General features: G+C 33.9%; 2 protein-coding genes across 2 annotated transcripts in view; one reads left to right on the forward strand and one right to left on the reverse strand.

Annotated features, from left to right (window-relative positions):
• Positions 1-244: 244 nt before the first annotated feature.
• LOC131802345 (uncharacterized) lies at positions 245-5,328 on the reverse strand. The gene is made up of 2 exons (XM_059122516.1): positions 3,228-5,328; positions 245-3,159 (listed from the first exon to the last, which is right to left on the reverse strand). The coding sequence occupies exons 1-2, from the start codon at positions 5,163-5,165 to the stop codon at positions 3,100-3,102; spliced, it is 1,998 nt and encodes a 665-aa protein (XP_058978499.1). The 5' UTR covers positions 5,166-5,328; the 3' UTR covers positions 245-3,099.
• Positions 5,329-8,562: 3,234 nt separating this feature from the next.
• Positions 8,563-14,444, forward strand: part of LOC131802358 (mucin-5AC-like) — a 108,000-nt gene continuing 102,118 nt past the window's right edge. The window contains exon 1 of the mRNA XM_059122538.1: positions 8,563-8,799. Within this exon, the coding sequence (XP_058978521.1) occupies positions 8,563-8,799 (237 nt within the window). The remainder of the gene's footprint in view (positions 8,800-14,444) is intronic.

A 14,444-nucleotide genomic window follows, 5' to 3' on the forward strand; every position in this document is an offset into this window, starting at 1 on the left:
TATTTTTATATCCACGTCTTATGACAATTTGAGAAAATATTTTTATATCCACGTTGTTCAGGCAAACGGCTGAATTGCCTGGGAAAGCTGTGGATGTAGACAATTTACTCTCTGGAGCCCAAACAAAATCCAAGACCAGTTTTTATCTTGAACGTTATAACTAGCAGAAACGTAGAAGAGTATTAGAACTCAAATCCAATATAAATGAAACAAAAGCCTTTAACTTTCTTAGCTAAGAATTATATTTATTAGGATTTCACTGGATTTGACTAACAGCTTCAGAAGTCGAATTAGAACAGAATTCAAGATGATGCGGAAATTAGACTCCCAATATGGCCATTAGAGAAGGCCGATAAAAAGAAAATATGAAAATGGGAAAAGGAAAACATAGAATAATTATCTTAACTGCGATAACAGTTCGAATGGATAGTACAATAACAATGGTGCTATTCATATTTAAGATACAGTTTAAGGAAATGAAAATGGTTTACGTTTTGACGTAAACATTCCGCCCCCCATGGCAAGGGGACATGACAATTATATAATCAATTCATTTAGGACTAAATTCATATGACTAAATGACTTAATGCATAACTTATTATATCATAATACAATATGTCTTTTCAAGCGATTTCAATTGGCATATTAGTATTTAAAAAAAAAGGTATCGTAAATTCAGAATAAAAGTGGTGGAAGAGAGTACAATTATTTGTATTAATTTGAAAATGTTCCATATAGCACTAATCCGAAAAGGGTATTTTGAGCTGTAGGAAGTCCATGACGAATAAAGATGCCGTCGACAATAATTTTGGAATATATGTCAACACCAATGACGATATCAACAGAAGCTGCCTTATAGAATTTGCTATCTGCTAGGACGAAGTTTTTGAAACTGAGTTTTGAAGACTCGGGCAGCGATTGCTTAGGAGTTGTAATTCCAATCCTGTTCCTCATTCGCAATATAGCCTCTATTTTTGTCTTGGAATCGACGCAGGATGTCAAGGTGACGGGGCACATAACTTCATCTTCCAACTCGAGCGTAGACAACCCCAGCTTATCTACGAAGCGTTTTGAAATGCAGCTCATGGGGGCCGCGGAATCCAATAAACACCTTGCCAACTGTGTGCCATTTGCTCCGTTGATTTTGACGACTGCAGTAGGAAGAAGAGGGGTGGCATTCTGCCTAAGAAGTGCCGACAAAGAGGTAATACTGGATGTCGATGTTGACCTCGGTATTGAGCCGGTAGTGGCTGAAGAGTCCTTGGGGGTGGTGATATCAAGAGGGGTAACCGTCTTATTGGTCTTTTTTGTCGAGGATGATTTTGCCTTTTGTAACCTTGGGTGTTGATGTAACAAGGAGTGGTGCTTTTTGTGGCAATATCCACATCCTGTGGTGGTAAAACAGGTGCCCTGTGAATGGGTATGCGCCAGGCAGTTCATACAGTACCCATATTTCTTGACCGCATTTAACCTTTCGGCGGAGTTCATGGCACGAAATTTCCAGCACGATTTCAGAGGATGTTTTTTGCGGCACAACCTGCAGGCAAATTCCGAATAACGAGAAGACGAAGGACCCTTCATAGTAATATTGTAAATAGAGAACTGAAATAAAGGAACGAATTACAAAAAGAAAAATGGAATGGAAGTGAAATAGAAAATGGAAAAAATGATTTGTCTTAGGCTTTGTATGAGGATAAAGTCTAAGACTGGTTATCTGGTAAGATGACCAATTTTGTAATTGGCCGGGTGATTCTTCCCTTCTGAGTGAGAATGTCAGCAACGCGCACTTTCTGATCATTGCCATGATAGACACGAACCACTCTGCCCAAACGCCAACAGGTCGGAGGGAGATTTTCTTCCTGAATAACCACCAGCATATTTTCTTCGACATCGCGTTCTGGACTTTTCCATTTAGTCCTTTTATGAAGTTCCTTCAGATATTCAGTCTTCCACCTGCTACAAAAATGTTGATACATTGATCGGATTCGTTGCCAGCGATTTTGAATAGAAATGGATGACTGGGAAATTTCTGGTTCTAAGAGAGATAGTATAGGAGAACCGATTAAAAAGTGTCCAGGAGTCAATGCGGTGAAATCTGATGGGCTTTGAGAAGATGGGGATATTGGTCTAGAGTTTAGACACGCCTCAATTTTAGTCAGCAAGGTTTGAAATTCTTCGTATGTGTATTTTGTATTGCCAGCAATTTTGCGGAAATGTTGTTTGAAACTTTTTACGCCGGCTTCCCAGAGTCCACCCATATGAGGAGCTCCGGGAGGTATGAAATGCCATGTCAAATTTTGGTGGGCGTAATTGGACATTAGAGCTTGATTCGAGGTATCGATAAAATCCTTTGCGATCCTCTTGGAAGCTCCGACAAACGTAGTTCCGTTATCAGAGTGCAAATGGAGTGGACACCCACGACGGGAAACAAAACGGTTAAAAGCTGCCAGAAAATTGGATGTGGATAAGTCGGATGTTGCTTCAAGGTGAATTGCCTTTGTGGAAAAACAGACAAACACACACACATATCCTTTGGTAATCCGACAATATCTTCCAGTATAGCTCTTGATATCAAAAGGTCCTGCAAAATCCAAACCGGTATGTGTGAATGGTCGGGATATTTCACATCTTTCTGGAGGCAATGCAGCCATCAACTGCTTTTGGCATCTTTTCTTATATATGACACAGATCTTGCAATTTCGTATAATGGATTTTATAAGATTTTGAACCTTTGGTATCCAGTATTGTGTACGGACCAATCGGAGGACAAGTTGATTGCCCCCGTGTAGACTTATCAAATGGATATATTGGACTAATAGTTTGGAATATTGACAGTTGTATGGAACAATTATAGGATGTCTCTCGTTGTAGGATAACTCTGGACATACTTCAAGTCGACCGCAAATTCGCATTAGACCTTCGGAATCTAAGAAGGGATTCAAACTCAATAGTTTACTAGAAGAAGGAATCGGTCTTTGGATACTCAGCGCCATGTACTCATTTGGGTAAAATAGCCTTTGGTATATGGATATCAGCTTTGAGCGAACATGGATGATTTCTTGAGCTTCTATGACGTTACCATAACGTCTATTATTGGTCTTATATCGTGGATGAGTACCATTTATAAAACGATATACATACGCCATAATCCTTAGAGCTCTTGGGTAGGAAGAAAAATTCGTTAAGTAATCGTGGAAGTTTTCGAAATATGCAAAATGTGTCTTTACCGACTTCTTCTCTAATTCAGTTGGTTGGACATCTTGATTAGAGTAATTTTCCCAAGGAGTGTCAAATTCAGATAACCATGCAGGACCTCTCCACCAAAGATCATTTTGGATTAGATCCTGTGGATAGACACCTCTACTCGCGAGATCGGCGGGGTTGTCCTCTGAACTGACGTGGTGCCATTTTGGTGGATCGACAGTTTGGATGATTTTAGAAATTCGATTTGCCACAAAAGTATTCCAATGACATGGTTGTTTTGCTAACCATGAAATCACAATGGTGGAGTCCGTCCAGCAATGTAATGAGTGACGGTGAACGTCGAATTGAGGCACTAAATTGTCAATTAGCTCAGCAAGGAGAGTAGCTGCACATAATTCCAGTCTAGGAATAGATAGGGACTTAATCGGTGCTACTTTCGTTTTGGAAGCCACTAAGTGGGTGTACACAGTAGTTGGAGAAACAATTCGAATGTATAGTACTGCGGCATAAGCCCTTTCTGATGCATCCGAAAACCCGTGGAATTCAATTTCATGGTCTGGGACAAAGTTAAACCAACGTGGAACACGAATCTCATTGATGGAAGAAAATGAAGACTGAAATGCTTTCCATAAGTCAATTGATTCTGGTGATATCTCTTCATCCCAACCCACTTTATCTAGCCATATTTTTTGCATAATTATCTTGGCTAATACAATGACCGGCGAAATCCAGCCAGCAGGATCAAATAGTCTTGATATTTGGGAAAGAACCTCTCGTTTGGTATAAGTATGGGGAGAAAATGCAATGGAGGAGAAATAAAACTGATCAGAATACGCATTCCAACGAATGCCTAACATTTTAGCTGCACAATGTGCGTTAAAGTCTAAAAAGCCATCATTAAGAAGATCATCGGGTGACAAGTCCGAGAGAATTGTTGTTGAATTGGAGGTCCATTTTCGCATGTTGAATCCTGCGGACTTCAGAGATAGGATTAATTCACGTACGGTTGAAATTGCTGTGTGTATGTCATGTGCCCCTGCAAGGGCATCATCCACATACATGCAATTCTTCAAAACATGACTAGCTAATGGATATGAATCATGGACGTCATTGGCTAGTTGAATCATCGTACGTATCGCAAGATACGGTGCACAGTTAACACCAAAGGTTACAGTTTTCAACTCGTAATCCTTTATTGGTTCAGTTGGATTCTGGCGGAACAGGATTCTCTGAAAGTGGGTGTGAGAAGGAGACACAAGGATTTGGCGATACATTTTCTCTATATCACCACTGAAAACATAGCGATAAAAACGCCACTTAAGGATGAGAATAGTCAAGTCGTTCTGTAAGGCTGGACCAGTGTACAAAACGTCATTTAGACTTGTACCATTCGATGTTGCGTAAGAAGCATTGAAAACCACACGGACTTTAGTGGTAGAACTATCTGGCTTCACAACAGCATGATGCGGCAAATAGTAATGATCGGGAAATTCTGAGATTGTAGGAGGTAGAACAGGAATCATATGTCCTAGTTTGACGTACTCTTCAATATTAAGATCATATTCTCTTTTCAATTCTGGATTTTTTAGCAGACGACTTTCATTCCGAATATATTGGGCCATCGCACCTTTTCTCGACTGACCTAAGGTTAGTGAATCGGAATATTCGTCTTTAAACGGAAGCGAAACAGTATACCTTCCATTCCCATCTCTAGTTGTCGTTCTCTGATAAATTTCTTCACATTGTCTATCTGCTTTGGACATTACACGCTGTTGTGGAATATTCTCCACCTCCCAAAATTTCAGAAGACTTTTTTCTAAAGCAATTTCGCAGAAGTACGATACACATGTAGAGAAGGACTTTGGAGCTTTGGTTGGAATGGGGCCAGTGAGGATCCATCCGAATACGGTCTCCTGGGCGAATAAGGATCCGCAAATCGCTCGCTGGCACCCAGATAACATGACAGAAGGAAGTAAATCTGCGCCAATTAGGATATCAATCTTGGAGCTTCGGTAAAAATACGGGTCAGCTAAGTCTAACTTTGGTAGCGAATAGAGAATATCAGACCCTATTGTGCAGGTTGGAAGGTTATTAGAAAGATGAGGCACAATTAAGGCTGAAACATCGATCTCGAAAACTTTATCCGCATAGGAGCCCAGGATAAAGCGACATTCTTTTTGAACAGCAGCTGAAACCGTGTTATTAAGGCCTGATATGATAGCGGATGTAGGTTTGGAAGGTAACCTGAGGGCATTGGCAAGGTTTTGAGATATAAAGGTACCTTCTGAACCTGAATCTATGAGGGCCCTCGCTATATAACCAACACCTGCATGAATAACTTTTACTACAGCGGTACCAAGCAAAACGCCGTTTGAATTAACCGCGAAACAATTTTGAATAACATCGGTTGAAGAGTTAGTGGACTGTATGGAAGAATTTGGAGAAGCTTGGAATGCACATGTCCTAGGCGTTTGAAGTGGTGTATTGGAAGCTGCAGGAGAAGTACTAACGGGTATATTTTGTTGCTCAGCATCCTTATGGAGGAGAGTATTATGTCGTTTTTGACATTTGAAGCAAGAATTTTTGCTTTTACAATTTTTGACAGCATGGGAGCTGGAAAAACAATTTAGACAGAGATTGCTGGCCTTTATTTCCGCCAATCTCTGTGCGTAATTAAATGCTAGGAACCGAGGACATTTCCTTATTATGTGGAATTCATTGGAACACAATCGACATTTAGTTTTGTTGACGTTGGTTTGGTATGTCTGAAGCCTGTCCTTCTGATTTTTTGTATTTAAAGGTTTGGACTTATCCCCTTTGGACTTGGAATCAGAAGAACTTCTCATTTCAGAGACAGCCTCCAATGTTCTATACCTGTTGGTAAGAAATATATCCAATTCAGACCATTTTGGAATGCTGGTTTTATCCGAGAGTGTTTGTTCCCATAAAGTTAAAGTAGAATCTGGAAGACAGTTGGAACAAATGAACACGAAAATCGGATTCCAGCTTTCAACGTCAACATCATAAAGCTTTAGAGTGGATATACAAGAATTGATATCTCTTTGAAGCTTCTTGATGGATATTGCAGTTTCTGTATGAATATTGACAAGTGAAAATAAATTCTTTAGTTGGCCATTAACCAGCACTCGTTTGTTCTCAAACCTGGAACATAGATTGTTCCACGCTAAGGTGAATCCGGAATTCGTCAAAGGACTTTTCCTAACAATGTCGTGTGCTTCACCTTTGGTCTTCTGACTTAGGTAGAACAATTTTTCTACTGGGCTTAATTTGGAATTGCGTATGCAAATGGCCGTAAACATGTCACGAAAGCTTGGCCAGGATTTGTAGTCCCCATGGAATGTGGATAACTCAATTGGAGGCAAGTTAAAAGAGTTACTGGACCGTAAACTTGGACTAGAAGAGGAAGGAGAGAGAGGTTCCAGAGCTTCATTGAGCTTTGAGATACAACGACAGTAAGTGGAGTAGGATTTCTTATATTTATCCTTTACTGTCGCTATCTCATTGGTTTCTCGATCATCAGACACCTCTTCATCTTCTTCTTCGTTTTCCAAGTCCGCCAAACATTGCTCATAAGCTTGCTTAAGATGTGACCATGTGGATTTCACCTCTTCAGTGTGGGTTTCCAACAATATTATTATTAAAATATTATTCTACTGAAACTAAAGTTAAAAAAAAAAAAAAAATAATAAAAATAAAAAGAAAATAATTAAAACTAATAACAATCAAATACTTTAATTAAATTTTAAAGATATAAATTAATTATTTAATTAGCATTCGAAATCAGTAATAACTACGTCATTTGTATACCTGTGCTACTTTTTCTTCCACATTATATTCAAATCTCAAACCTACGAACAGGTACCGATTCCGGTGGCTAAAGGTTACTGTTCCAAAATCTTGAAAGTTTTTTTATTCATTATATATAATCCGCTTTAGTCTATTTATTTTTCTCGTTTGTAGTCATGTCACTCGACAAATTTATTCGCCTAGCTGACAGCTTGGTAGAATTTGAAGCGGCACTTATTGCCAATGAGTTTCCTTTAACAACGCGTTGTTTGTTGGAAACTCATTGGCAATAAGTGCCGCTTCAAATTCTACCAAGCTGTCAGCTAGGCGAATAAATTTGTCGAGTGACATGACTACAAACGAGAAAAATAAATAGACTAAAGCGGATTATATATAATGAATAAAAAAACTTTCAAGATTTTGGAACAGTAACCTTTAGCCACCGGAATCGGTACCTGTTCGTAGGTTTGAGATTTGAATATAATGTGGAAGAAAAAGTAGCACAGGTATACAAATGACGTAGTTATTACTGATTTCGAATGCTAATTAAATAATTAATTTATATCTTTAAAATTTAATTAAAGTATTTGATTGTTATTAGTTTTAATTATTTTCTTTTTATTTTTATTATTTTTTTTTAATTTTTTTTATTTTAGTTTCAGTAGAATAATATTTTTCTCCAGTAATTTCAATTAATTAATTCTCATTAATTACATTTAATTGGTTGAATTTTCAAGTAAAAGTGGAAATAGCGGCAAGTATATATATTTTTTGTTTAAGTTATATTTGGTACCACTGTGCGTTGGTATCCAGATATTACTATTTGTATCTAAATACTTCTAAATGTGCTTCAGACACATCACGAAGAAAAATCCAACTTTGCCAAAGTAGAAGAACAGCTGATCGTTCAAGAGTTCATTGAACTCAATGTAAGTGGAAAGAATTTGGAAGAATTGGAATAATTGGAAGAATTTGGAATGATATGCTCCGCTCTGAGCAATCAATCCTCCGTTGGTATGTGTCGCACTCTCAAACAGCGAGAATGACACGTAAAAAATAAATAGAGAAAAGAAACAAATGTAACAACTGATTGAGCAGGAGAACACAAACTCTGCAATAGTAGTTACACGGCAATGATACAACAACACGATTGAGCTGTAATCTCACCCACAATTGACTAGCGCATTCTCATTGGACATGCGCACTCAAAGCAGAGAATGTAAACATTGGTTGCAATAGGATGTATGTGGCTGAGGAAGAGAACGCTGAGTTGAGCTTTAGTTTCAGCATGCACGAGAGAAGCGCATTCTCAGTGGACATGCGCATTCGAACAATAGAAAAGAAGAGAGTGATGCTGAAACTGAGTTAAGAGAAGTGTGCAAGCTCTGCTCACCACATACATGCATAAGAGTAGCCTATGCTCACTCGGACCACAGAAGTCGAAGGTAAGCTGAAAAATAACGTAAGAGAACAAGGCAAGCTTGGATCTCAGCATCCATACGTAAGAGCATGTACTCAATGGACATGCGTACTAGAATCATAGGAATAAATATGAAGCTGAAAAGAGAATGGAATGGATCAAGCAAGGCGAGTGAACAACAATATGGAAGAGATCATGCATGGAGGTTGCTCGCTTCCATGTGTGTTATGAGCAGGGGTGCTCAAAACCGTGTTCTACAGGAATCAAAAGCTTCTGCAGCTGAAATCTCTGGAGAGCAGCTTGTCGATCCGGCTCGAAGGACCAAAATGTTCAGGCAAACGGCTGAATTGCCTGGGAAAGCTGTGGATGTAGACAATTTACTCTCTGGAGCCCAAACAAAATCCAAGACCAGTTTTTATCTTGAACGTTATAACTAGCAGAAACGTAGAAGAGTATTAGAACTCAAATCCAATATAAATGAAACAAAAGCCTTTAACTTTCTTAGCTAAGAATTATATTTATTAGGATTTCACTGGATTTGACTAACAGCTTCAGAAGTCGAATTAGAACAGAATTCAAGATGATGCGGAAATTAGACTCCCAATATGGCCATTAGAGAAGGCCGATAAAAAGAAAATATGAAAATGGGAAAAGGAAAACATAGAATAATTATCTTAACTGCGATAACAGTTCGAATGGATAGTACAATAACAATGGTGCTATTCATATTTAAGATACAGTTTAAGGAAATGAAAATGGTTTACGTTTTGACGTAAACACACGTCTTATGACAATTTGAAAAATATTTTTTTAAAAAATCCACGTCCGATGACAACTGAAAAAATATTTGTTTTTAAAAAATCCACGTTTGTCGATACTTTGAAAAAATATTTTTTTAAAACATCAACGTCTGTTGATAAATTAAAAAAATATTTTTTTTTAAATATCCTCATCCCTTGATACTTTAATATATTTTTTAAAAAATTCTCTTCTGTTGACACTTCGAATAAATATTTTTTTAATCCACGTTTGTCGGTACTTTGAAAACACATTTTTAAAATTTTTTTTTTTAAAAAATAAACGTCGGTTTATACCTTAAATTTTTTTTAAATCCAGGACTGTTGATACTTTAAAAAATTCACATCTGTTTATATCTTAAAAAATATTTTTTTAAAAAATCCAGGTCTGTTGTTAATTTAAAAACTATTTTTTTAAAAATCCAGGTCTGTTGTTAATTTAAAAAATATTTTTTAAAAAATCCACGTCCGTTACTCCTTCACAAAAAAGGTTTTTTTTTTTTTTTAAAAAAACACGTCCGTTGCTCCTTCATACAAAAAATATTTTTTTTAAATATCCACGTTTTTTGATACTTTGAAAAAATATGTTTTAAAATATCCCCGTTTTCGATACTTTGCAAAATATTTTTTAAAAAATACACGTCCGTTGCTCCTTCACAAAAAATATATTTTTTAAATCAACGTTATTTCACATAAAATATGTTTTAAAAAATCCACGTTTTTGATATATTGAAAGAATATTTTTTTAAAAAATCCAGGTTTTTTGATATATTGAAAGAATATTTTTTTTAAAAAATCTACATTTGTTGATACTTTAAAAAATATAATACAAGTCTGTTGATACTTCGAAAAAAAAAAAAATTTAAATCCAAATCGATTGTTACTATGAAAAAATATTTTTTTAAAAAATCCATGTCGGTTGATACTTTGAAAAATTATTTTTTTTATAAAAACCACTTCTGATGATAATTTGAAAAAAAATATTTTCTAAAAAATCCACGTCTGTTTATAATTTGAAAAAATATATTTTAAAAAATCCACATCCGTTGCTCCTTCACAAAAATACTTTGAGGAAATAGTTTTAAAAAATCCACGTCTCTTGATACCTTAAAAATAAAAAATATTTTATTAAAAATTTGAAAAAAATATTTTTTTAAAAAGTCCACGTCTGTTGATAATTTGAAAAAAATATTTTTTTTTTAATTCTACGTCCGTTGATTCTTCACAAAAATATGCTTTAAAAATCCACGTCAGATGATGCTAAAAAAATATTTTTTTAACAAATCCATGTCTGCTGTTACTTTGAAAATATATATTTAAAAAAATCTACGTCCAATGATACTTTAAAAAATATTTAAAAAAATCCAATTTTCTAGGATTCTCCATACCATCTTTTCTATAATGCACATTTCTTAATAATATTTTTTCTTAATAATATTTTTTTTGAAAAACTATTCGATCCAATTGCCTCCCATACGTATAAGTAATATTTTTCCTAATAGTTAGCATTAATATCATGCATACGCAACTGATATTAATCATACGCCATATGAAGAATATGAATAGAATGTGTTTTTTTTTAATCTTTAATCCAGTTCCCAGCTTAAAATATCATAAAAAAATCCTTTTTTTTAATATTCTCACGATGTGGAACATTATTTCCCTTTCCATATATGACATATTTTTTCGAAACCCAGTAACATTTATACCCTTGAGTTATGTTCGTAAGCTTTTTACATCACAAAAAATGCAACGCAATATGTAAGTGGGCAAAAATACGCTTCTGGTATGAAATATGACAACAAAAAATGGAAATTTTGCAAAAAGAAACCAAAGGAAACCTCCAAAGACCCAACCATGCATAATTTTCTAATATTTCTCTATGTGGTTCTGGAAGTATTTTTTCATTCATTCATTTTTTTTTTTGTTTTGCAAAAATACAATATCTTTTCTTCTTCTACCTATTTACATGTTTTTTGTTTCCACTTTTTTTTTTGTTTATAACGTGAGCACTGGGCATTTGGTACGTGTAGCTCAAGACGTAGCTCTCTCGGTAATGCGCTCTGCATACAAAACAACCGCCAACTGACACACTGCTCTGACGATCGCAAGATGGCAGTATTTTGTGGTTAACTGCCAGGTTGGCATGCCATAGCCTGACTCTCTGCTCATAAACATACATCTTGGTGAAATTTTAATGCAATTCCTGTTTTTGTTGCCATAAATTTCGAACGAACGAAGAAGAAGGACATAAAAATAAGAAGAAACTAGAGCAAATGCCTTGGGGAGAACATATGCATGAATAAATAAAATACAAGAAAATTGAAATGGAAAATGAAATGGAAATAAGAATTGGGTGAATGAGAAAAATCACTTTTCGATAGGGAGAATATTCGAAAAGGGCTTGAATTATTTAAAATCTCTGGCAAATATTTTTATTTATATTTGCTTCAAAGAAATTAAAAAAATAATATTTCAAAAAAATAAAATTAAAAAAATTAGATATGGGAAATTAAATATTTAATAATATTCCAAAATTTATATATATATATATATATATATATATATTTTTTTTTTTTTTTTGAATTCAAAAAAATCCTTTCAAAATGACACACTAAAAAATATTTATGAAAAATAGTCACTCCAAGGACTCCATAAAAAATATTTTTGAAAAGTCTTCACTTTAAACTACTAACATAAAAATGTTTTTGAATTTCCTCACTTCAAAGAACTACCCAAAAAATATTTTTAAGAAATTCCCAATTCAAGAAACTTTCGCAAATCGTTTTTTTTTAAATCTACAGATAGAAGTATTATTTTCCAGAAATCCAAGCCTCAAAGTACTTTCACAAAACATTTTTTAAAATCTTCAAATAAAAGTTCTCCAAAAAAAAAAAAAACATTTTTTAGAAATCCAAGCCTCAAGGAACTCAGATTTTTTAAATCTTCACATAAAAGTTCTACCCAAAAAAGTATTTTTAGAAAATCCACTCCTCAATGAGAATCAGAAAAAAAATATTTTTATAAAATCCACTCCTCACTGAGCTTCTAAAAAATATTTTTCAAAATTCACGCCTTAATGAACTTGGCAAAAAAAGAATTTTTAAAAAATAACTCCTGAATGATATTCCGACAAAAACAAAATTTCACTAAATCCACTCCTCAATGAGCATCAGAAAAAAAAAATATTTCTAAAAAATCCACGCCTCAATAAACCTCCGGAAAGAAATAGTTTTTTAAACTCACGCCTAAATTAACTTCCAAAAAAATATTTTTTAAAAATCCACTCCTCAATAAATTTCCGAAAAAAAATATTTTTACAACATACATGCCATGAGTTTCCAAAAAAAAAAAAATATTTTTAAAAATCCATGACTTAATGAATGAAAAAAAAAATATTTTTTTAAAAATCCACGCATCCATGAACTGCGAAAAAAAATAATTTTAAAAACCTTCGCCTCCACGAACTCGAAAAAATATTCTTTTAAAAATCCACGACTCAAATAACTGGGCAAAAATATTTTTTGTTAATCTACGCCTCCATGAACTTCGAAAAAATATTTGTACAAAATCGTCGCCTCAATAAACTTCCGAAAAAAATGTTTTTTTTTTTTTTTTAAATCCACGACTCAGAGAAAAAAATATTTTTAAAATATCCACCCCTCAATGAACTTCCGGAAAAAAATACTTTCACAAAATCCACTCCTCGAAAAGCTTTCGAAAAAATATTTTCGAAAATCCCTGACTCAATAAACCTCCGGATAAAACATTATTATAAAATCCACTTCTCATAGAGTTTCCGAGAAAAATATTTTTAGAAAAACCGACTCAATTAACTTCAAATAAAAAAATTGTCCAAAATCGATGAGCTTCGAAATTTTTTTTTTTTTAGAAAAACTACGTCTTAGTGCACTCCGAAAAAAATATTTTTATAAGACTACTCAGTGCACTTCGAAAATTTTTTTTTGAAAAACTACGCCTTTGTGCACTCCGAAAAAAATATTTTTATAAAAACTACTCCTCAGTGTACTTTGAAAAATATACTTATGAAAAATTTTCCGCAAAAAATATTTTTAAAAAATCCACGCCAAAATTAACTTTAATTTTTTTTTTTAAATTTTCAAAAAAAAAAAAATATTTTTAAAATCTCCACGTCTTTAAAATTCACGCCTTCAAGAACTGTTAAAAAATATTTTTTAAAATTCATGAACTTCTGAAGAAATATATTTCTATAAATCAAAGCCTTAAGGAACTTGAGAAAAATATTCAAAAATAAAAAAAAAAAGACAATCTACGAATCCCCGCATCATTTTACTTCTAGAAAAAAATCGTTTTATAAATCAGGGTACATTTTCAAACCAATTTTTTAAAAATATCCACTCCTACATTTTCAAACAATTTTTTTAACAACATTCACGCTTATGGATACATTTGCATTTTCAAACCATTTCTTTAAAAATATCCGCGCCTCTGGATACATTTAATTTTTTTTTTTTTGAAAAATTCAACGCTCAGGATATTTTAACAAAAATATTTTTTAAAAAATCCACGCCCCAGGGTACATTCAGAAAAATATATTTTTTTAAAACATCCACGCCCGAGGATACAGACATAAAAATATATTTTTTAAAACATCCACGCCCGAGGATACAGACGTAAAATATTTTTTAAAACATCCACGCCCGAGGATACAGACGTAAAATATTTTTTAAAAAATCCACGCCCCAGGGTACATTCAGAAAAATATATTTTTTAAAACATCCACGCCCGAGGATACAGACATGAAATATTTTTTAAAAAATACACGCCCGAGGATACAGACATAAAATATTTTTTAAAAAATCCACGCCCGTACCCTCGGGTAAAAATATTATTTAAAGAATACCAACCTCAGAAAACATTCAGAAAATATTATTTAAAACATCCACGCCTCATTATACATTCAGAAAAATATTATTTAAAAAAATCAAGCCTCAGGATACATTCAGAAAAATATTATTTAAAATTTCACGCCTCAGGATACATTCAGAAAAAAAATATTTAAAAAATCCACGCCTCATTATACATTCAGAAAAATATTATTTAAAAAATCCACGCCACAGGATATATTAACAAAAATATTTTTTAAAAAATCCCCACCTCAGAAAACATTCAAAAAATATTTTTTAAAAAATCCTCACCTCAGAAAACATTCAAAAATATTTTTTAAAAAATCC

This window comes from Musca domestica, unplaced genomic scaffold (genome assembly GCF_030504385.1).
Source record: "Musca domestica strain aabys unplaced genomic scaffold, Musca_domestica.polishedcontigs.V.1.1 20, whole genome shotgun sequence".
Taxonomy (NCBI): domain Eukaryota; kingdom Metazoa; phylum Arthropoda; class Insecta; order Diptera; family Muscidae; genus Musca; species Musca domestica.